Source organism: Mauremys reevesii, linkage group 7, assembly GCF_016161935.1.
Source record: "Mauremys reevesii isolate NIE-2019 linkage group 7, ASM1616193v1, whole genome shotgun sequence".
Taxonomy (NCBI): domain Eukaryota; kingdom Metazoa; phylum Chordata; order Testudines; family Geoemydidae; genus Mauremys; species Mauremys reevesii.
The window spans coordinates 104,356,824-104,381,551 of NC_052629.1; the positions used below are offsets into that span (position 1 = coordinate 104,356,824).

The 24,728-nt window shown below is 46.2% G+C and overlaps 1 protein-coding gene across 1 annotated transcript in view; it reads left to right on the top strand.

Annotated features, from left to right (window-relative positions):
* CHCHD6 (coiled-coil-helix-coiled-coil-helix domain containing 6) overlaps positions 1-24,345 on the top strand; it is a 172,236-nt gene extending 147,891 nt beyond the window's left edge. The window contains exon 10 of the mRNA XM_039546040.1: positions 23,773-24,345. Within this exon, the coding sequence (XP_039401974.1) occupies positions 23,773-23,796 (24 nt within the window). The 3' untranslated portion in view covers positions 23,797-24,345. The remainder of the gene's footprint in view (positions 1-23,772) is intronic.
* The last annotated feature ends 383 nt before the right edge of the window (positions 24,346-24,728 follow it).

Sequence of the window (24,728 nt, forward strand, 5' to 3'; positions counted from 1 at the left end):
TGGCTTTCAGCCTCAAATTTCTCCCTCAAGGCATCCCTAATCCTTGCAGCCCCGTGCTGGGCCCCTTTAATAGCCCTTCTCTCTGGCTGTTCAAATTCAGCCTGCAGCTTTTGAACCTCTGAGGTCCATGCCTGACTGAATCTTTCACCTTTCCCTTCACAAATGTTATGGAAGGTACAACACGCAGATATAAGTGTGGGGTTGTTGTCATTGGCCAGGTCCAGCTTCCCATACAGACAGTGCCAGCAGCCCTTTAAACGGCCAAAAGCACACTCCACAGTCTTTCTGCACTGACTCAGCCTGTTGTTGAACCGCTCCTTGCTGATATCAAGGCTCCCTTTGTAGGATTTCGTGAGCCATGACATTAAAGCGTAAGCGGGGTCTCCAAGGCATTTTGACTTCCCCTATGGTGATCTTATGGTCTGGGGAGAACGTCTCAGCTTGCAGCTTTCTGAAGGGTCCTGTGTTCCAAAAGATGCGTGTGTCATGCACCTTTCCGGACCAGCCTGCGTTAATGTCAATGAAATGCCCACAGTGATCCACAAGTGCCTGGAGAACCATAGAGAAATACCCCTTCCAATTTATGTACTCGGAGGCTAGGTGGGCTGGTGCGAGAATTGGAATGTGTGTCCCATCTATCGCCCCTCCGCAGTTAGGGAAATCTGTTTGTGCAAAACCAGCTTCAATGTCATGCACATTACCCAGAGTAATGGTTCTTCTGAGCAGGATGCAATTAATAGCCCTGCAAACTTGCATCAACACGATTCCAACGGTCAACTTTCCCACTCCAAACTGGTTAGCAACCGATCTGTAGCTGTCTGGAGTTGCCAGCTTCCAGATTGCAATAGCCACCCGCTTCTCCACCGGTAGGGCAGCTCTCAATCTCATGTTCTTGCGCCGCAGGGTTGGGGCGAGCTCAGCACACTGTCCCATGAAGTGGCTTTTCTCATCTGAAAGTTCTGCAGCCGCTGCTCGTCATCCCAGACTTGCATGACGGTGTGATCCCATCACTCGTCCCAAAACCAGTGTTTCACTATGGTGAGCATGTCCATGCCACAAGCAATCTCGTGTTGTATGCGTTATGCGAGTCGACATCATCATCGGACTCCTCACTGTCAGTTTGTAGCTTAAGGAGTAACTCGACTGCAATTTGTGATGTGCTGGTGAGACCCATCAGCATATTCCTCAGCAGTTCGGGGTCCATTCCTGCAGACCGGAAGGGAAGACAGAGCGCGCAGTACAAAAAACGTTGAAAGATGGCGCCAAATGTGGACAGAAACACAGGGATTGCTGGGATGTGAAGCAATGCATCATGGGGCATTGGGACAGGACCCATAATGCCCCCAACCCTGCCCCCTTCCCACAAGCCACAGCGCCAGAATGGGAAGAGGTGCTCTGTGGGATAGCTGCACTGCATAATGCACCGCTCCTGATGCCGCTGCGAGTGCCGCAAATGTCGCCATGCCAGTGTGCTTGCAGTTGACAGTGTGAATACACTGCAGCGCTTTCCCTGCTGCGGTCTCTGAGGGCTGGTTTAACTCTCAGCACTCTACATCACGCTTGTCCTGCCACAGGGAGACAGGCACATCTCTGCTTTGCCAACTCTTGCAATATTTCACAGTTTTCTTATTGCCCCAGCTTCTGGAGTCATGTGAATACATGAGTCTCAGCGTTCATTTTTTTTTCTGTCCTTTGTGTTTACAAAGAAAATCTTGAGAGTATGACCTGAGTCCACCCCAAAGATTCAAAAACCAGAAGGCAAATGAAAAGGATACTAAATGTATTTAAAACAATCTTATGATTTGAGTGGGATGGAGGGCTGACTCATAATTTTTTTTAATACTTCGGGTGGGCAATACAGCACACTCTGGAGGGGGGAATGTACGTACAAACATTCAAAAATCATGGGTCTGCAAAACTCACAAGAACCCTCATTTGCATTCCTGTTTTTGACCCGTTAGGGGGCACCATTTTTTCTTTGCAGCCGTTGAGGGTCAAATCCTCTTTCACATGGAGGTGAAAACTGAGATTCTCATGTATCAGAGGGGTAGCTGTGTTAGTCTGCATCTGTAAAAGCAGCAAAGAGTCCTGTGGCACCTTATGCATGTGACGAAGTGGGTATTCACCCACGAAAGCTCATGCTCCAAAACTTCTGTTAGTCTATAAGGTGCCACAGGACTTTTTGAGATTCTCATGTAATAAAGCCCCAAGTGCTGGAGTAATGTTGAGAAAAATCCCTATAACACCAAATATCATGAAACTTGGGATAAAATCATAAGAACTGGCAACACTGCACATCCACATGCACATACTTGTAGTTATGCACATTCACACAGGGATAAACATTCATACTCAGGCTCCTCAATAGACCTTCAGAGATGCACAGCTGGACTCACAGGTCCATATGCACACTTCCCAATAATCCTACAGAGAGGCACAGACTCACTCTCAGGTGAGCGTCCACGTGCATTCACACAGGTTTCTCAGTGCGACACAGAGGCACACGTACCTGCAATCTCAGATGGCACACATTCACACCCCTCCGTTGCCCATGCAGAGGCATATGTGCAGTCAGACTCCCACAACATAAAGGTTTCCAGTAAAGCTGAAACTCGACAGCATTGTTTTCCCAATCACTGGCAAATGCACAGAGTCATTGTGTTGTCCTGAAAGCCGTGGTGCTTTATTTTCTGCAGGCTGAATGGCAGCTGTGGGTAATAATAACCCAAGATTTAAAAAGCCAACATTATAGGGGCATTTACAACCCACCGAGAGAGTGAAATCTCAGCGAGGCTAAGCTCTGTCTCCAGTGATCCTTCATTTTTTCCAGCTTGATAAGGAAATGATGAGCAGCTCTAGAGAAATGGCCACCGCAGCGCACATGAAAGGGGAGCAGGTTGTCTGTTCAAACACCGCAGTAAGTGGAGTGGGACAAATGGAATAGCTCTCTGCAAATTAAACGACCCGCTTGTCCTCTTTGTGCTGCGTGGGCTGGCTTTGGGTGGGGTTTTTTTCCCATTATTATTTTGTCTGCAGACGGATGAAAAGCAGAGACTGGCTGGTTTCAGTGCAGTCACCTTCAGTCTCCATAATTCTGTGCCTCATGCTGAGAACCCTCTGCTCGTGGCTGTCCTTGCCTGGCCAAGGAGATCACCAGTGAAAAATCATTTGTGCACCCACCCACCCAAATATATGGTAGGAATGTAGCTCTGACTGTATTAAAACACCAAACTGACACTTAATGTGGGTTGGTTCCTGCTTTTCACATGTACAGAAGCAGCCACAAGTACCATGGTGAACTTAAACTCTATGGCACAGGAAATGTTTTCTTAGTGTTTTTCATAGTGTTACCAGTTGTACAGCGAAGGTCATCACCTTACTTAATTCAGATCCCAAGTTACCTCTGTCCCCACTGACCCCTGAGTTACCACATTGTCAAAACCTGTATGGAAACTTTTTTGCAAACTTTATCCATTTTAAAGGAAAATTCCCAGTGTTAACACAAGTCTGATCATTCATGACAAGAGCAAATCACTCACATTTGGAATTGTCTTAAATATGGTAAAATCAAATGGAAAACTGCCCTATTGATGGTGTGATGCAGAGTAGGTTTGAGGGAATCCAGATGAGAGACACGGGCAAGCTCAGGCTTTCAATACTATGAGTTAACTATTAAAAATGTCTCTGTTTAAGTTAACAATAATTAATTTTGCTTTATTTAGTAGTGGCTTAGCAAGTCTTGAATGAATATAACAGGGTATATTTTAAAATCGCGTAGCTTTTTTTAAACTTTTTGAAAGTCCCAGCTTTTCCATGAATTCATGTGGCAGCTGCATTTCCTAGACTAAACAGGAAGTGTCTGTACATGGCTGTTTCCACTCGGACACCATTTATAATTATGGCAATAGTGAAATATTGATAGCTATTCTAAACACCGTTTTGAAAAAATCATGTTTTAATAAGAGTATATTCTTCCCTAGCTATAGTTAATCACTATAGTTTTCCTTTTCTAAAAAATAACTCATTCAAGATTCTTGCTTTGTTTGAGGGAGGCAGCGTGATATGGTTACAGTAAGAATTGGGACCTAGGACTCCAGTTTTTTTCAGTACACCAAAGCTATTTGTGAATTTGGGTCAAATTTGATGAATAGTGTAGTCTGACTAAAAAATTAGGATTTTTTTCTATATCAGAACAAACCATTTTGACTCTTGAAATTAAGAGATTCATTTTGACCATTCTGAAATGAAACATTTCCATTTTTTTGTTTCAAAATTGTTTTGTTTAGAAATTTAGCTAATTAAAAAAGTTTAAAACAAAACCCAAAGAAAATAAACCCAACCCCTCACCCAAAATGAAACAAAAAAACTGGGTGAAACAAAACATTTTGTTTGAGTGAAAATTAAATTTTTGTGGGTTTTTTTTTGTTGAACTGATTTTTAATTTTTTTACAGCCCATTGCTCTGTTTTCATTATAGCGCATATCTCAGGGTTTGATGAGCCTCAATTAATATTTGTATGTTCTTTGAGATCCTCTTCTGAAAGGCTCTCCAGGAAAACAAAATATTTTGGATGGTTTGTTTTGCTTAGAGGAAATTGGCCAGTTCATGAAAGCTAAGTGGGGATATGTACTGTCTGCACGAACACAAAAGGTGTGTAAATCTTGATTGTGTACCTCTCTTCCCTGTCTCCTCTCTGTTACGTTGTTTTTCTTGGATTATAAGATGTTCAGGTTGCTAACTGTGTGTTCCTGTGTATTTGTACAAGTCCGTGGCTTCAATCCTTGTGCTATCATGATGCAAATATTAAATAATTTGTTTAAATGTTTAGGCCTTGTGGAAAGAGGATAAGTAGGTGTTAGCGCTACAGGTAAGGAATGGTTAGGGAGGGGTGAGGAAAGGATTCAGCTGAAGCATGAAGCTTGTTATTTGCCAGAGCCTTTACATCAGAAGCATTGATGTATTCCCAGTTGACAGCTCCCTCATCCCCCCCTCTCTCTCTTCCCCCTCCGGGGCTCCTGTTTCGGGATGAGTTGGTTCCAAACAGACAATACTTTTCTGCAGATAAAAGGACACCCAAGCAGCTGTGCTGGTATCTATCACAAACAGACACGCTCCACAGTGAGAGAAATTACAAGATGCGACCAGCACCATTCGTCAAAAATTAAAACACCCTCGGCCTGAGCTGTGTCCACAAGACACCCGCATAGCATATTTATAAAGTGTTGCTTTCTTTTCCAGTCTCTTATGCATTTTAAACTGTTCTAGTTAAACATCCCACCTCAGGTCCTGTTTGTAAAAGCTGGTTTTAGATGGCAGCAGGTCTCCACTCTATGTATCTTAGGTTATAAGTTTGCAGCGATGGAAAGGGGAGATGATCATTTAGGCAGCCCTAGTGTCTTTTCCTAGCCACCTCCATCTCATTAACCATGGGAACTGTCACATTCCATCCTGAGGAGGAGAAAGTTTGTGGGAGAAATACTGCTTTTTTAAGGATTTTAATTTTGGAAATGGGCTTGGATCTGACTTAGATAGGAGGAGGCAATATGTGGAGAAACATCCTCGTTTCCCAGGATCGTTGCTGCTCTCCCTTCATTTGTTAATGCTGCATTCACAGTTATAGCATAATGTATGCAATTATGTTTAATAGCATTGGGTGTGTTGGATAAAAATGGTCAGCTATACAAAACCATTTTGCTGCAGCGTTAAGGAGTAATGACAACTGTGTGTATGTGGCTATGGCGAAGCGATGACTCACTGGCACGGCCCCTCCTGCCAGTCATCCTGGGAATTAGCTCTCCAGCTCCGGAGCGCCCTCTGCTGGCCAATGTCCCACTTGTTGCTAGCCCCCCCGTTTCCCTCCGGGACCCCGATGTCCCCTGGCAGTACCCCCACTCCCTGGGTCTCCCCACCCAGGGGAACCCCCAACCCTCTACCGCCACCTTGCCTCCGTGGCTACTGCCAATCACCATCTAGCTCCCACTCACTGGGGCAGACTGTAGTCTATACCTCTCATCATCGGCAAGGGGGGGTTGGACCTGCTGCCTTTGCCTACCCTAAACTGCACCTCTGCAACCCCAGTGCCCTTCTTTGGGCCTTTAGCCAGGCCTGCAGCCTGGGGAATTGCCAGGCTGGAGCTCCTCTGCTCCTTTGCCTTTCCCCAGCCCTGCTCTACCTCAGGCACCCTGCTCAGCTCCCAGGCAGCCAAGTCCTTCTCTCTCCACCGCTAGAGAGAGACTGCCTGAGCTGCTGCCTCACAGCCCTTTTATAGGGCCAGCTGTGGCCTGATTGGGGTGTAGCCCCAGCTGTGGCTGCCTTCCCCATCAGCCTAGTCTCTGGCTGACAGCCCCAGCCCTCTTCCAGGGCTGGCTGTAACCCTTTCAGGGCCGAAGCAGGTGACCGCCCCGCTACAGTGGCCTAGTTGGGGGGAAGGATAGCTCAGTGGTTTGAGCATTGGCCTGCTAAACCCAGGGTGAGTTTTTCAATTGAGGGACCAGTTAGGGATCTGGGGGGAAAAAAATCAATACTTCCTGCTGTGTGAGGCAGGGGCTGGACTCAATGACCTTGACCTTCCTTTGCCACCTCCACCCTCTGAGGGGAGGTGGTGGCCAGCCTCTCCTCCCTCCTGTCCCGAGGCCACGTCGGGGACATCAGTTGGCAGCTCCTCCCCGGGGCCATGAACACGGGAGTTTATTTGGCGCGGTTTACCCTTGTCCCAGACACCTGCCTGCCTTCTGAGACCCTATTAGTGCATGTTTATGTTGCAGTCAGTGGCTGCAGCCCCTATCCAGCTCCCTCAGCACTCCTCTTGCGTTTCTGGCTTCTCTTTTTTCCACCTCCTTCTCCTTCTCCCCTCTCTGCCCCCCACCCCACAAGGGTTCACCTCCTCAACCTCCTCCTCCTCTGCCTCCTCCCCTCGGGCATCGGCTGGACCAGCCAGGCGGTTGGCGGTTGGCCAATGGAGACTCCTGACTGTGGAGCTTCACGCCCATCCTTAGTCATTCCTTCTGGGCGCTCTGGTCTGCCTGGGGCTGCGTGGCTCCCTCAGGGGGCTGAGCGGAGTGCACTCTGTTCTCTCGGGTTCAGTCTCCTCTCCGTGTCCCTGTCCTCCTCCCTTCTTATGAACCTTTGACCTGTTCCTTGTCCCTTATTCCCTGTCCCTGTTCCCCCCGTGTCCCTGTGGTGCCTGTGGGGGCTGGGAGGCCTTAGCATAGGCCCGGGCTCCATGCCAGCGGAAGTACAGTGGCCTAGTGTCTGCATGCACCTGAGTTGGTGGCTGGTCATGTCTACCATTGGTTCATGGCTGGGCATCTGCATGTGGGTGCGTGGCCAGGCACCTCTCTTCGTTTTTAATCCGTTTGTTAGCTTTCCTGTTTTATTCGGGCTTTTGTGTTATACCCATCAGTGATCCAGTGGATCATGCATTTCCTGCCATGGGTGATAAGTCTTCATTATGTGCTAGTTGAGAAACCCAGGTTGCCGGGTTTCCTGGCTCCTTGACACAGTAGAAAGGCGGGATCTGCCAGCAAATGTAAGGAAGTGAAACGTTTGGATTTGGTGCGTGAAGGCTGGAGCCTCCACCCATGAGGTGTGGGTTTGGAAGTAGACAGTTTAATTTTCAGCTGCAGCCTAGTTTGTTCACGTCAGAAAACATGATGAGAAATGCCTGTTACATTCATGTGCTTGGCTGTTGCAGGTCTGCAGAGGCCCATCAATCAGGGGTTTAGTGTGGATGAGACCATAAGACTACTCTTCCCCTTGTGATCTAATCAGGTCTCTAGGCACTGTTGGATACCATGGAGTTGAATGTGGTACAAATGCCTCGGTAGCTTTATAGATAAGTTTCCACTGTTGAAGTGCTGCAGCACTGATCTGAAGGAGTCAGTCCTGCTTGGAGGGCATTTCATCTCCAGCTCTTATGGTTGTGCATTTCAGTTAATCTCTGTGTAAAATATCTTTCTGATTCACCCTTGGATTATTTATTCTGACACCAGTCAGTCATTGGTAGGTGTTTTATAAAAGCAGGTAGGGAAGGTTATACTCCTTACATACTTGCAAATAGACATTGTGTGTGCAGCCTTCCCTCTGCCCCAGCGCTGTCTTCTCTGCTGACACCCTTTCTCTTCCCCTTGCAGAGAGGAATCGACATTAACACCCGTAAGCACGAGATGAATACAGCTATCATACAAATAAAATTACTGGCTGCCGAATGGCAACAGTTTAATGAAAATGGGAGCTGTTAAACAAATAAAGCCAGTCAAGCTCATAATACTTCTGGGTGGAATTTCAGTATATCACTGAGCAGAAATAGAATTAGGCATAGAAGAGGGATATCTAGGGAAGTCATTCCTGCCCGCATGTGTGCACTCAATATATGAGGCTGGACTGGAGAGGAGTTAGCCTTACGCAAAATGTTTTCCCAGAGCTGAAGTGGAAATCAAAATACGCAGTACTTTGCAGGAGTCTTTTAAAGCAAGGTAGAAGGGGGCAGGCTAGCACAGCAAATTAATGCATTAGCTTTTCCTTTCCGAAGCCAGAGTTCAAATCTTGCTGTGGAAATAAATCCCAAGAGAATTTAGTGGTAAGAATTTGTACTTCTCTAGCATCCTCCAGTGACAAATAATTAATGCATTTGGACCCTTGCAGGACCACTGTGTGGTTGGTAAGTAGCAATATTCCTATTTTACAGAAGGGTCAACTGAGGCAGAGAGTGACTTACCTAGAGTCATTCTGTGAAGTTTGTAGGAGAGCTGGGAATAGAACCCAGGAATCCTGAATCGTACACATTCTCTCTCGCCTCTAAACACCCTTACTTTCTATTAATCAAAGAACTACCGCATAGTATGGCAAGACTTTCAGCCTCTGCTAAGGAGAGTCTCAAGTGGCATGTAGCAGGTGATACTACAGGTCTGGACTGAGACATGGTGCCAGAGTTGTGTGGTGGTGAAGCCTACATGCAAACTGTTCACATTGTAGATGGGGTTGGGTGTTGCAAACTTGTCTCTACTTGACTTTCATGAGCACTGAAATTCACAAGATAAATGTGATATTTTGAAAAGGGAAGAAGGAGGCATCGATTAATAATGTGTCCAGTAATTATAAAGGGGCAGCATTGACTGCCTCAGAACAGAACAGCATCCTGTTTTCCTTGATCTTCCAGCCCCTGGCTGCTGTTTGGAGCTTTGAGGGGTTAAGGATATGTGGGAGGGAAGTTGGACAGTCTTTAGGGATACAGAGGAAATTCAGGGAGTATTTTCTCTTTATCAGGATGACATTGTTTTAGAGAAAATCATGTCTTGACCGGACTTGGTTTCAGATTAATATGGATTCCCAATGACATCAAAGTTGGACAGCATCAGAATTGCCTGGTGCACTAATGCACTATGGTATTTAATTCTGTGGGAAGTGTAGTGAGTGAACTGAGCTGAGAGTTTGAATTATCAAATGGAAGGGGGATGAAGAATCTAAAATTCTTGTGTCTGGCCAGAGTATGTTCATTTGACTTTAGTTACCACTCAGTCAAATGGCATTTGATGAGGCAGGGAAAAAAATATTTAAAGGAGCCTTTTCTCAGATGTCAGTGGTTCTGAACATGATAAAGCAGGAATGGGCAATCTTTTTGGCTTGAGGACCATATCTGGGAATAGAAATTGTATGGCAGGCCACAAATGCTCACAAAATTGGGGTTGGGCTGGGAGAGGGGGTGAAGGATCTGGTTGGGGGTGTGGGCTCCAGGGTGGGGCCAAAATGAGGAGTTCAGGGTGCGGGAGGGGCCTCCGGGCTAGGGTGAGGGAATGAGGTGGGGGGGGTGAGGGCTTGGCTGGGGCACGCGGGCTCTGGGGTGGGGCTGGGGATGAGGAGTTTGGGGTGCAGGAGGGTGCTCTGGGGTGGGACCGAGGGGTTCAGAGGGAGGGAGAGGGATCAGGGCTGGGGCAGGAGGTTGGGATGCGGGCTCGGGTGAGGCTGTTTGGGGTGCAGGAGAGTGCTCTGGGCTGGGATTGAGGGGTTTGGAGGGCAGGAGGGGGATATGGGCTGGGGAAGAGGGTTGGGGTGTGGGGAGAGGCTCAAAGGTGCAGGATCCGATCGGTGCTTACCTCAAGCAGCTCCCGGAAGCAGCAGCATGTCCCTTCTCCAGCTCCTACGTGGGGGCACGGCCAGGCGGCTCTGCACGCCGCCCCGTCTGCAGGCATCGCCCCTGCAGCTCCCATTGGAGCGGGACAATTGGACAGCATAGGAGCCAGAGGGGAGCCATTCCGCGGCTTCTGGGAGCTGTGTGGAGCAGCCCCCGACCCTGCACTCTGGCTGGCGCACTGGAGCAGGTTAAGCCCCAGACCCTGCTCCCCAGCAGGAGCACACAGGCCAGGCCATAGTTTGCCCACCCCTGTGATACAGTAATCCCTGCATAGAATCTGTAATGAATTATTTTTGGAACATTGGATATACAAATTCATGAATCTGAAATCCAGAGGGGTTTCCAAGGGTAAACTGATCCTGAAATGAATTTCTGCATATCTGACTTTTATGTCTCCTCTGTTTCTTGCCTGTAGTCTTGCCTATTTCTGGTTTTCGCTGGGATGAAGTAGATTTATTAAGTAACAGTGTGACATTCTGAATTCAGATGTCCAAACTACAGGCTTCAAAGCCAATACTCCTCTGATATCTTGGTGTCAATCTCTCTCCTCCGACTTCCTTTCCCTAGAAGTCTGCAGAAGTCATTGTCTGGGTTGGTTCTAATTCTTGCAGAGATGCAGTTTACTGGTGTCTTGTTTTATACTATCTTGTATCATGTACTTTGTACTTCTCTAATCCCTTTAATCCAAGAGATTTGAACTACATTCCAACTATTTACTTTAATCTCTCAACCCATTGTGATTTGTAGTGTTGTTGTAGCCGTGTTTGTCCCAGAACATGAGAGAGACAAAGTGGGTGAGGTAATATATTGTATTGGACCAACTTCTGTTGGAGAAAGAGACAAACTTTAGAGCCACACAGAGCTCTTTTTTAGGTCTTGGAAAGGTAATCAGAGCATCACAGCTAAATACAAGGTGAAACAAATTAAGCATAAGCAGTTAACACGTTGCAAGAAACCATTCAAGATGAAGTGGGCAATTAATACCTCTGCAGGTATAGGACAAAGGAGGGTAAGTGGGTTACAGATTGTGGTAATGAGACATAAAACCAGTCTCTATTTAGGCCATGTCTACACTAGCACTTACGTCGGCAAAGCTTTTCTCGCGCAGTGTTAAAAAACACCCTCCTGAGCGAAATAAATTGTGCTGGCATAAGCGCTTATGTGCACAGTGCTATGTCAGCGGGAGATGCTGTCGTGATGAGATGTTTTTGTGTCTTATCGTTTTTCTGTGAGAATTCATTCAAGAGCATAGTGATTGTTTGGTTTCACCCACATCATTATTGTTTGGACTTTTGATGCACTGAATGAAGTACACCATGTATTGTGATAGGCATGTGTAGAGCCCATGGATCTTGAAAGGTGTGTTATGGGGGGTGTTGATCATCATAGCAGTGGAAATATGTCTTCAGGGTTTTCATTTATTGTGGCAGGGTCTGGTGCTGCTTTGAGTTGGTGTGTCCTGGTCTGTGGGGAGCTTGCTTCTGTTGATGAGCTTGGCAAGGTTGAAGGATTGGGGAAGAAGAGTTGTTCAGGGAAGATTTCTTTCAGGTTGTAGTCCTCATCAAGTATGAGTTGTAATTGTTACGGTTACAAATTGTTTGTTACAAAAGGTGAGGGGTGGTAGGTGACAACTAAGGGTGCGCACGCGCGCACACACACACGTGCACGCGCGCGCACGCACACACACACACACACACACACAGAGTATTGAAGCAGGGTCTCCTGAGGTATTTGGTTGGCCTGTTCCATCATGTGATCTACTTCTCTGGTGGAGTGTCCTCCTTTGGCAAAGGCAGTTTTAAGTGTGTTAGGGTGTGTATCCCAGACTTTCACCTCAGAGCATATTCTATGGTGTCTGAGTATATGGCTGTAGATAAGATTTCTTGTGGTGTCTGGGGTGTAGTTGGATCTATGAAGGTGAATGTGGTAATCCAGGGGTTTCTTGTATACAGTTGTCTGGAGGGTTACATTGTTGAAGCTGATTGTGGTGCCCAGGATATTGATGACTGGTGTGGGAGTGTTCTTGAGGCAGTCTGATGGATGGGTGGTGGTGGTTGTAGTTGTGGTGGAAATTTGAGGTAGTTTAGGTAATCTGTCCTGACGGTGACAATATGATTGATGTATTTCAGGCATATCATTGGCTTCGAGGTGCATTTTTCCAGAAATTCTTTCTTGAGGTGGCCCCATGCAGAGAATGGCATATTGGAGAGCTATTCTACGACCCATGGCTGTTCCCATGATTTGGACAAAGTGTTTGTTTTTGAATAGACGGTTATGGGTGAGGATGATATGGATGAGTTTGGCTCTGTGTTTAGGATGGATACCTGATTGTTGTTCATTGTCTTGTGTAGATGTTTGAGGCAGGCAGTGATGCCATCATGGTGAGGGATGTTGGTGTACAGGGAGATGACATCCATGGAGGCAAGGTTGGTGTTCTGAGGAAGGTTGTTAATGTTGCGAGTTTCTAGAGGAAATCAGTTTTGTCTTGGGGGAACCTGGCCTTTTATGTGTCTAGTGGTTTGAGGATGGTTTCTATGAGTCCTGATATTCCCTCAGTAGAGTTCCGTGGCCAGATATGATTTGTGTATTTTGGGAAACGTGTAGAAGGTCGGTGGGGTGAGGTTATGGAGTGTCTCTTGGAGTTGTTTGGGGAAGGATTTGATGATATTCTTAAACTCCTGGGTAAATTATGGTGCAGGGTCATCTTTTAGTTCTTTATAGTAGGTGGTGTCAGAGAGTTTTGGGTTGGCCTTGTTGACACAGTAATCGTCGGTGAGAACTGTGATGGCACTCCCTTTGTCGGTTGGTTGGATTTCAGGGGCTGTATATCTCTTCCCTCAGTGGTGGAGTGACGGGCATGGGTGTGATGTTTGTTATGGATTTCAATCTGGGGTGGGGTTTTTTTGGTTTTTTTTGTTTTGTTTTTTAAACTAAAGCAATCAATGTAATGATCAAGTATGTGTCCATTGGGGGTGGCCTGTCAGATTATTCTTTTTTCCTGTGATTGTCAGTGGGGACATGATCATTGTGGATGGTGTCATCTTTGTTGTGAAAGGATTCTTTGAGGCGGACAACATAGATGACACCCCAACATCATCAGTTTATCAAGGACTCCCTAATTTAAGATGAATTACCTGTATTCTCCAAGGGACTGAACTTCTGGCCCACCACAGACCCTCATACCATACTAACATGGAGAACTAGAAGAATTCTTTCGCTGATTCTGCCTTATCATCCCAGGGAAACACTTTTCACAAAACAATCACTCTCTTATCTGATTTCTTAGTCCTTGTCCTCAAAGGAAACCTACACAACATCTTCAAAAGATGAGCTTGGGAGCTTATATTCATAACTTCATTAAAAGCCATGGACTTTATAGAGACACTGGTTTTATGTTTCATTAAAACAATCTGTAGCCCACTAACCCTCTGTTTTCCTACAACTGCAGAGATGCTTAACAATTTGTTTCGCTTTTTATTTAGCTGTGATGCTCTGATTACCTTTCCAAGACCTAAAAAAGAGCTCTGTGTGGCTCTAAAGTTTGTCTCTGTCTTCAACAGAAGTTGGTTCAGTACAATATATTATTTCACCCACCTTGTCATTCTCAACCCCTGTGAGACAGGTAAATATTATGGCAGCATAGAGAGGTTACAAGACTGGTCCACAATGTTTCTTTGGCCTTGTCTGTACTAGTATTTTTTTCTTTTTCTTTTAATTTCCCACTGTTGCTCCAATTGTTCAGTTCAACTGTTTGTAGCCATGGTAGGAACCCAAGTTATATATACTCTGGTTCATTTAGATCTGCTCTGAGCAAGGTAAAACATAACAGTGATTTAAAAGTGCCTGCAGCCACAGCCTTTCTACACCAGCAACAATATTGCTACCCTCTGTCCTGACTTCACTAATGCTCTTGGGTTACAGTTTGTAGGACCAAAGTTTTATGTTGCATCACTGGGGTGATTTTCTATTCCTTTTGGCTCTGGAAGTGGGAGTATTGCTCCCCTGGCTGCAGTTATCCAGGGTCTTTGGTATGAGGACTGACAACATTTCTTTTAATCCCACCTAAAACTAGGGTTGAATTTGCACAAGTTGTAATTATTCTGCTGTAGAAAACATCAGGTGTCTCCTGGATTCCTTTATCCCTCCTGAGGTCTAAACTACAAGCTTAAAGAGTGCAAAGGGTTATTCCAATTGCACTGGAAAAGAATATCTAGTGTTCTGTCCTTTCCCTATAAATTCTTTTCTCTGTCTGTTCCTATAAAGTGCATTGTTGTGGTTGTACCTTCTAATGTGTATAGTGGGATGTAATTATCTTCATCCAAGGCGGAATCATTGTGTCTGGTTGTGAGAGGTCACAATCCTAACGAGAAATGAATTTTGAAGCAATCTTGAGCAACTCTAGTGGAGCCATTTCATACCACTAGAAACCCAGCCCCCACTTCACAGCAGCTGTATGTCCTTTTCCTCCAATAAGATATAGTACTAACTCTTGCAGCATGTCTAAACAAAAATATGCAATAAACTGCAAGTCCCAGGCCTGGATTTGGGTTCTGATGATTATTGTTTTGTGCTGCCATATGGGAGACCCATCACCTAATCTTGATTGTTGTTATATACAGAGTCTAAAAATGAACTAAGTACTTTATGGAACAAACCACACAATAGCCATAAGCCCTCCCATCAGCTGTGTGTGCTGTGAGGCTGCCTCTGTGATCCAAGGTTCTATTCCTGCAGAGGCGAGAGGAAACATCCTATTTCTTTAAGAGGTTGCAGTTCAGATAATGGCACAGTCAATAGAACTAAGTGATATAATAGGCAGATGTACCAGCTTTTTATCTTGGAAGGGCTGGCTTTAAAGGTGGGCTAAATTACAAGGCAAATGAGCTTGGCCTGAGCCTTGTCTAATAGCAGATACTTTTTCATATTACAGAACATTAGTGACTGACAGAATTCAGCATGATACGGCACTTTTGGCTCAAGAAGTTCAGGATTGTAATAGCCAGGAGAGGCACTAGCAGAGCAGGGGAGGGGTCAGCATAGGAATAGCAAGTGAGGTTTCAGGTCAGGATTGAGGTGCAGGGACAGAGCTGTGTGTGGAGCCCGGGACTAGAATAGCAGGGAGTGCTTCATGGAAGAGTTGAGGTGCACAGAGACATGAGGGGATTCAGGACTGGAATAACAGGGAGATGCAGGTGCCAAGCTCTGAGCAAGTGCCAGCATCAGAACAGCAGGATTAATCTAGCAGTGAGAGGCTTCCTATACAATTTTCATCACTCCATAAGTCTTTATTGAAAAATAAAAAATATTTTAATAATTGTCAAATGTACCCTGTTCCAAATCATTAAATGATGGGTGGGGCGAAGAGGAGTTCACAAATGAATTATTCTAAATTTTTCTCCTTTTGCATCACCACCTAGGCGTGGGTGGAGTCTGCATGCCAAGCACAAGGAACATCACTCTAGCCTGGTCAGCTTTCTTAATGGTGAAAACAAGATAAAATCAATGGATATTAATAAAAAACACTCTCAGTATTTATTTCAATCCGTTAGCAATCATTCTCTCAGGAGTGACCCTTTGCGGAATTATGTTTGTTCCTCTTGCCCCCAGTGTTCTCCAGCTCATGTCCAAAATAAAAAAAAAGCCGTGTACTCCCTGCATAATATGTTGGGGCTGCTGACTTGTTAGCGGACTGGACCCCAAATGGAGTCTGTTTGCTTACAGCATTCTGGGAATTGCAGAAACTCTCAGCCAGTGGGAAAACATTTCCTATAAAGCAGGTGTAATGATGAGGGCTCTTTCAATGATCAGAGTGATTGTCCTGTGGAAATCAATATGTTATAATGCATGAACAAACAGGTGAGTCTCAGAACAACTAGAGATTAGTGGAGCTAGTGAATTACTCCATCTTCCAGTCATACACCGATGGCAGAAGGTGTAGTGGCAGAGCAAAGCAAACAGTGCATCTGGTCTCTCAAGTCAAGGAGAAAATAAAAGAAATAAGTAGAGAAGATCTTTTTCCTTTTCCTTTCTTCCATCAGGCTGTGTAGACCAAGAGGGGGGCTTCCATGCTGATGTGCTGTCTGTGGTTCCCCACAATACACTTTGCACCCTTTTGGAGGCTTTCCATTCTGCCATCATGCTGGCTTCTGAGATCTATATCCAGGAGTGAAGTAGGCCAGAAGCTATTTATTTCTGTTCTTCCTCTGTCTCTGCAAAGCTACTGGGAACAGTTAACAGAGTAGGGGATGAGGAAGCAGAACTCTGTGGGTTGTTTATTGAATGAACTATTTTTCTTGGTGCTTAAACATCCTCCTGCCCTCTCTTAATCCAAACTTTGCGACAAGAAAAGCAGACCTCCCCAGTACCCTTGGACTGCGTGTTAGCCTGAAGGACGTGAGATAGAGAGGCGGTATCAAGCTGCTTTATTTTTGTGCAATAAGTGTATGGCATAGAAGTGCTTTGATCCATTTGTCAGCACAGCTGCTCCTTGGACTAGACCGTACACTGAATGCAACAATACCAATTGCACATAACTGAAAAATACCTGCAAATCAAAGTGACGCAAATGCCCTTAAAATTGGTTTGAGGTACTAATAGTCCAGGAGCAAATGCCTTAGCCAGTAAAAAGGCCTTAAATACCCATCTTGGGACTGGCATTGTTTTCTGTGTTTTCTTGGAGGGCCCTTCTAAGTTAGCAAAAGTGAAAAACACTTCTGCAGTCCTGCTGGCTAAAGGCAGACAACACGTGCACCAATATTAAGGCTGCTGTGGAGAGGTATGGTATGAACATAGGGCAGGGAGCCATGAACTCCAGAGTTGTAGTTCCAGCTCTGCTACTGACTCCCTCTGCATGGCTTTGAACAAGTTACTTAATATTTCTGAGCCTGTATCCCCCATGTAAAATGAGGATAACACTTCCCCACCTCCATGAGATTCTGGGAAGGTAACTGATGTTTGTAAAGCTCTCTGGAGAGGGAAAGCCCCACAGAAGTGCTAAAGATAAGGCAGCAAATGTCAGCATCTGCAGCACAAGTGCAATGAGGAGTTAATGTTCTGCACTCAGGTGATTGCACCCTGCTCAAAGAGGTCCCTTGATAGCTGTGTAGAACTCAGAACCTTGGGGGAGCTCTCTTGGCAGATTCACAAAAAGTTTCATAATAATTTAAATGAAAGTTTTTTTCCAAAGAGAGCATAAGCTGGTTTGTGGTGTGAGGTTACAGCAGCAACCATGGGGGAGAAGCTTAAAACATCCACTTCCCCCTTTTTCTCCACCACCCTTCTCGGGGAGGGATTCAGGAGAGAAGGGGGATCCAAGACATTTGGCTTGTGGCTGGCAATCCTGATCCTGTTGCCACAGAGCCTGAGCGCTGAAAATAATATTAAAACAAACATAAAATAGTGTCCATCAGAGGCACCCGGCAAATGGCAGGGTTTGCTGCCGTGGTGTTTGCTCGAGCTTTAATTTAACAAATGTGCCTTGCCCTGTGCTGAGGTTTGCCAAAGATGGCTTCCCACAAACCACCAGAGGGAGCAAGTTTCACAGGGTATGAGGCTGTCAACTGAGAATGTTCCACACCCGCCTGGAAGTGCCAGGCAACACCAGGACCCTGACAGCCGGATCAACCCAGCCTTGATGGGGCAAAGGGGGAAAGGTTCCTCGCTACAGCTCTATACTGGCCCAAGTGATCTTAACTGGCTGCCCGTCTGGCTGCACACACAGGGCAGAGAATAAAAGGGAGGAAGATAATAGAGCAGCACTACAAAACCTTGTTGCTGGGTTTACCTGGCCCCTGATCTTGGTACGAGGATGAGTGGGTTTACCTGGCCCCACATCTAAACACAGCCTCGGAAAGGACAAAATGTCTTGAGTTGAAAAGATTGCGGAGCCTGACCCTTTCTTGTGCGCCCTGATGGAATCAGGGATGGAGGGTAGCTGGCTTTCCATGCTGCTGCTGTGAGATGACAGACTGGCAGCCTAGTAGCTGGCTGATTTTCAGAGCTGTTAGTTGAGGGGAAGAGCCTCACAGTGGTAACGAGTTGTGGGTCAGTAGCTGAGATTGCTGCATGTCAGGAGAGAGAGGGGAGGTAGAGACAAGCAAAGCTGGAGATGCTTTCTAGACTGGACAAATTTCCCTTCCTGCTAGAGCTGTAGTTGTGAGGAACTATCTTGTACTCTTTATATAAAACACACACACACACACACACACACACACACACACACACACACACACACACACACACACACACACACACACACACACACACACACACACACACACACACACACACACACACACACACCTCTGACAGCCTTAGAGACTGTATTCCTCCATCTACAGATCATGTATATCCTGGGCAGCAGCATGGCACGCTCCCCCCCTCTCCTGCCAACACGCCTCACCCTTGTTCCTCCAAGTGTGACCAAGGAGTATGGCCTCCATGCCCCCATTAGGTCCCTAGCTTCACTATTGAAATTGTAACAAGGAGAATACTTAGTGCCAGTTGTGGTGGTTTATTATGAAGACATTTTGAGCTGAAGTTTCTAACTCATTTCATTGTGGGCCACCAAACAGCCATCGCACAGGAACAACTCTTGGTTGCTAGCTGACTTAGACTGGCTTTGAGGGATGGAATGCTGTGTATGCCATGTGAGGGATTTGCTTGGTTCATCCAGTGAAATCTGTGAACTCCTGGAATGGCATAATGTGGGGATGCGGAGGGTAAGCACCCAGCAGTTTGTTTAATTGGATAACCTATGATAAATGAGACAATTTCTACTTTCATCGTAAGTGTATGTGCGTATGATATTGTGACAAATCAGACCCCCCCACCCATGCTTTCCCCCTGGCTTTTGCTGTGCAGCAGTTATGACTGATTATCTCTTTACAGTGGCTGTGGGGATAGAACTTTGATCTCTGGCACCAAAATCACAGGCCCCCAGCATCATTAACTGTTAACAGTATAGGGTTCGTGACACACAGTTGATTCCATCCTGGAGGAGCAATGGTGTATTCATTAGCCAGCTCATACACGATGCCGTGGTTTTTGCTTTCTTTCTAAAATGAACCTAAGTACATATTAAGAGGGTTCAGTGCCCCTCTGAAGCATCAGTCACTGGCCACTACTGGAGACAAGATATCACTGGTCTGTGCTGCTTTGGTAAATGCTATGAGAGTGGGTCTGAGGGCATGGCTACACTTGCAGATGTAGAGCGCTTTGAGTTAAACCAACCTTTGTAGAGCGCAGTAAGAAAAGTGCTGTAGTCTGTCCACACTGACAGCTGCCAGCGCACTGGCGTGGCCACATTAGCAGCTCTTGCAACGGCCACAGAGAGCAGTGCATTGTGGTAGCTATCCCAGCATCCAAGTGGCTGCAACGTGCTTTTCAAATGGGGGGGCTGGGGTGGAGTGTGACAGGGAGTGTGTTGTGTGTATGTGGGGGGAGCGAGAGTGGGTTTTTGGGGGGCGGAGAGCATGTCAGCATGCTGTCTTGTAAGTTCAGACAGCAGCAAACCTCTTTCCCGCCCACCCCCCGCCTCTCTCTCTCACACACAGCATTCCACAGTAATGGTTGCTTTGTCTCAGAGCAGATAAGCATGCCGGCTGTCAGAAATGGAGCTTTCAAAGGGCATATCCAAAATAATGACAAGAGTGGCCACTTGATTTAAGGGGATTATGGGATGTTTCCGGAGGCTGATCAGAGCGCAGTAATGCAACACCTCGTTCACACTGGCGCTGCAGCGCTCCAGCGGGGGCGCAGCAAACGTTATTCTACTCCCCAAGGTGAAATACCAGGAGCACTCTAGCCATGGAGTCAGAGTGCTCTACATGCCTTGCCAGTGTGGACGGGTAGTGAGCTAGTGCGCCCAGGGCTCTTTTAATGCACTGTAACTCGCAAGTGTAGCCAAGCCCTGGGTCTCTGTGCCAAGCAGTGAAGCAGTCATGGCTGTGAGCGGCTTCCCTGTATCCAATCAGCCGTGTGCTGAGAGTACTTCAGTCTCCAAACACTGCCAGTCCCATAACCTTCACGAGCACAACATGCAGTACCCTCTTAGGAGGGCAAAAATTAATTAGTCACTCCATCCAGTGCGTGTTGATCTTAGATGTAATTGTATCAAGCCTCCATTGGGAGCAGCCTGAGCTGATTGATAGTGCTATCCAACTGCAGCCTTTGTTCATAGAAACTTTCCTTGATGCGAGCTGCATGGCAGGAAGCAGGTGGGCAGCTCTGTTCTGCACCCTGCCAGCTTTGGGGTCCAATGCTTATTAGACAGGGAGTTTCATCAAGTTCTATTTCTCTTTCCTCCTCTTCCCCGAAATGAGATGGATCCTGTGATGTTCTAGCATTAGAAATGCTTGTTAACCTTCAGGTTCAGACGAGTAGATAGTTTGGGGTTGGACGGATTTGATTTTAATCAGTAAGTGCTGGCTAATTGTCTTTCTCTCAGCAACTAAAAACAAATGAAAATAACTGATCGATATCACAATCTGAAGGGAGAAAAAGTGCTTTTTAAAAAGTTTTAAAATATAATTGAAGGGTGAGTTGGTGCATTAGTGGCTCTATTAAAGAATGCAGCATTCCTTGATGCTTAACTAAAATGTTACAGGATGAATATAATGAATTCTTTTACTGTGAAATGTATTGCTGCTTTGCTTATTGCATTTTGCAGTTTTTAAAATGTACCAATTAATGTAAAACTTCAACTTTCTAATGATCAGAAAAATTACTTGGGAAATTAGAGCTGGTCAAGTAATATTAGGTTACTGCTGGAGTGACGTCACCAGCTGCCGATGAACGTTAGCTGGCCCAGTGATGATATTCCTGTAAGGACCCCCCTTTCTGGGCCAGTGCTTGCAGGAAAAGCAGCTTCTCCCATAGGGAAGCCCACCAGGCAGGCAGGGGGATAGAGCTCAAATCCAGCCAGAATCTCTGGAGTGCTGTGTGAGACCCCCATCATCCCTGAGTCACTCAACCTGCTTTCTGTAGCTGGCTTTAGCAAGATTCTTTAAACATGTCTAGGTTCTGTTTGCCCTGCAAAATGGAACCGTGCTTTAACCCAGTAGGGGAGACAACCACCATCATAACTGGTTCCCTCAACTCGCTTTTCACGGTAGTTTAGACAGACTGTCAATTTGCTGAATGTGTGGCTGGTAGGATGATGCTGTTGCTGATGCAGGGAAGCCAACTATGCACTATATGAGATGGCATCAGACACCAGGAGCCTGGATTATAAATCACTGAAAGTACCCTGGGTATACAGGTGGTTGGCAGTACTAGCATCTGCTTCTAGGGAAGAATGACCGCTCATCCTTAAGGTTTTGACTCTGACTTAAAAGTAGAAACGTTTGCTGGCATCACACAAGTACCTTGGAAAGTAGCCTTCACTTGGCATCAGCTCTGCTGTCATCCACAGGAAGGGGAGGAGATATGAGCTCATTACAGGACAGCTGTTTTCTTTGAACTTACAGAAATGAGAGAAGTGGGAGTAAAGACGGGGAGACTATGGCATGTGCTGCAGCAACCATGATATCCTAAAAAGGGTTTGAATAGGCCCAAGGTTTTCTGTCTTCTCTTACCATTAACATGACATGGAGTGTAAGTAGAGAACAGGGTTCAAAGAAGCTAAAAGATTCCTCTGGGGACAAAGCACATGAGGTTGATCTGGGTTTTAGGAAGGTTTGTGTCACTCAGATTAAAAGCAAAAGTCCCTCAAACTTTGGTGGGGGTCAGAGTGGTCTGTGGGACTCTATTTCTTCATCCTCTATCCTTCTCGTGTCAGACCCTCTGGAAGGAGGATAGGGTGCTGTTCCCTTCTAAGCTGGTCTGCACTTGTCCAAGTGTCAGGTGGAGTGTGTGTATGTATAGATGGATAGGAAGTGTTCAGCTTCGTAGGGGCTGAGCAAAGTGCTCCAAGCCCTGCTGGGCCTAGGAAGTGAACACAGCACCAGATCGTCAACCCTGCCATGGGGTGTTGTACTGTTACCCATAGCTGATCTGGAACTTGCCTAGTTCCCACCTGTCCATGGACCGTCATGGGAGGATCATCACTCTTGCTCTTGATTACCGGAGCAGAGCTTTCCAAAGCCAGTGTCGGAGCATTCATTCTCAGTGGAGAGCCCTCTTTCTGGTCTACCAGAGCTCGAGGTTGGTTGCCTTCAGAGCAGATTGTAAACTGCCTTGGTTACTCAGGGAAGGATCAGGGCCCAGGCCCATCAAAAGGCAGGAATAGACATTTTATTGTCATACTGGTCTCTGTGTGTGTCAGTTTGGCACCTACAGTAAGAGGCCAAGATGCTGCCATGATAGGCACTGTATAAATATTCGATGGAAAAAATAATTCGTCTCCAGTGTGATTTACATTGGGAACGTTGACTCTTGAATCTGAGGCTGGAGACCTGCTGTTTCTCACCAAAGTCCTTATATCCCCATTGTTAAATCCTTCCTTGGACAAGTTTTTTCTTGTGCCCCTCACCAGAGCTTGTGCCTCATGTTTGATCCTGGGGCTGCTTTCACTTGTCCCAAGGTCAGCCTTCCCATTTGTGGGACTCAAGATCCCAGAAAGGTGGCAAATCAGGCCACAAGTTACTTCCCCTCTTACCTGTTATCAGAGGAGTCTGGCAAAAAGGTGTTTCCTTTTGTTCCAGCTCCACTATCAGAGGAGGCGATGGGGTCAGCCAGGCAGAGATTGTAGGGGATGACCACCCCCTAACAAGCAGCCTTAGTTTGGGTCAGCCCTAAGGACAAACAAGGAGGTTTTAACATGCTTTAGCTTGGTTTGGGGTTTCTTGCTGCTAACTCCCAGAAGCTGTATGGTGCAGGGGCTGACGAGGGATAGCTCAGTGGTTTGAGCCTTGGCCTGCTAAACCCAGGGTTGTGAATTCAATCCTTGAGGAGGCCACTTAGGGATCTGGGGCAAAAAATCAGTACTTGGTCCTGCTAGTGAAGGCAGGGGGCTGGACTCAATGACCTTTCGGGGTCCCTTCCAGTTCTATGAGATAGGTATATCTCCATATATTAACCTGGAAGAAATCCTTCTTGGCTTGAGCGGAAACCTAGCTCTGTTGTTGTTTCACAACATGTAGGGGTGATGATCCAGAAAACAGTATTGGAGCAAGTGAACTGCTGGGACTGGGTTCATTCCTCCTCTTCAAACCAACTTTGACTTTGCTTGAGCCTGAGAGGAAACCTTAATGGCAGTGTGAAGATCTCTCCTACTGAGAGCTACCCTGTGTAGTTACAGAATCTTCATTTAAAGCTCATCAGGAAGCAAATGGAGCTTTGGGATTTTTAACTTCTCCCTCCTGAGATGTTACAGACCTGTAAATTGGGTTGGGATCATGTTGATTTTGGGTGGAACAGGGTGGAAAGAGTTGAGGGGCCAGTTGCACGTTTTGAAATGTTCTTCCTCTGCCATTTGGCTGTTTCAGTGACCTGTTCTATGATCCCTATTTCCCCCCACATCTGTTTTGCAGCCAGGAGTACCTGATAATCTTCTGAAGGGTGCTGTTTCTCCTGTCTGGGTGTGATCTATATCTCATCCCTGGCCATGTTACTCATGCATCTCAGAAAGAAACAGTCCAGTGTCAGCAGTTGAATAACTAACCAGCCAGCTCTTCCCTTTATCTTCTTTCCCTCTTTCCCAGGAACTGTTGGTTAATGATGGATAAACCCCGGCAGCCACCAAAGAGCAGAGAACAGAGACCACAGAGGCCATTGGAAGCCCAGCATCCTTCTGGATTTATGCTGACCAAAATCGGTGCCTTCTGTCTGTAGCAGTCCAAGAAAACGACATGATTCCTCTTCTAAACGCCTGCATGTATCTGTCTCACTGGATGTTTTTGGAGTTGGGGCGGGGGGAGGGCTTGAGGGGCAGCACAGTTCTGCCAAATGTGCTTCACCCTTTATATTTGTTCATTGTGAAAAGAAGCCTGTCAATCGTAAGTGCCCACAGCACCGCAAGTAGCTTAGAGGCCCATGTAACCCAAGGCCCAGTTAACTCCGTACTAGTTTTGGTTTCACTTATGCAATCTGTGTTTCCAGTGCTGTTGCCTTTGTCCTTGTGCTCCAGAGAAAGGCATCTGAAGTACTGGGGGAAGCAACCCTGACCTGCTTGTTAGGATTAACTGTTCCTAGCATGCTCTTGTTGTTAACACCAGCAGACACATTCCTTCCCTTCCAAGGCTCCCTCCTAAGAACAATAAACTGTCTAATGGTCACTGTGTGTGTGAGATGTTTTCACCCCTGTGAGTTTGAGAATTGCTCCTTACTCTCCCTCCGCCCCCTGCCAGCAGTGAAAATCTGTCAATTCCCAATAAGCATCAGGAACAGGGATAGGAATAGTTCCAATCTCAGTTTGTAAATTAAAAATCTCATTTGTTTCAGGCCAGGGGTCGAATGACTTTGGCTTTTCTGAAAGTACTTGGAAGGAGACAAAGCCTTGGCCGGAAGGGGATAAAAGCCTTGGCCAAAAGGGAACTAGCTGTGGTGAATCATGCTGCAAAAAGCTTCTTACCTAATAAAGAGTCCTCACTGCCCCAGTCTCTTGTGCACTCTCCCTCTCCCGCTTGCTGTAAACTCTCTCCTCTCTCACCCTCCAGCC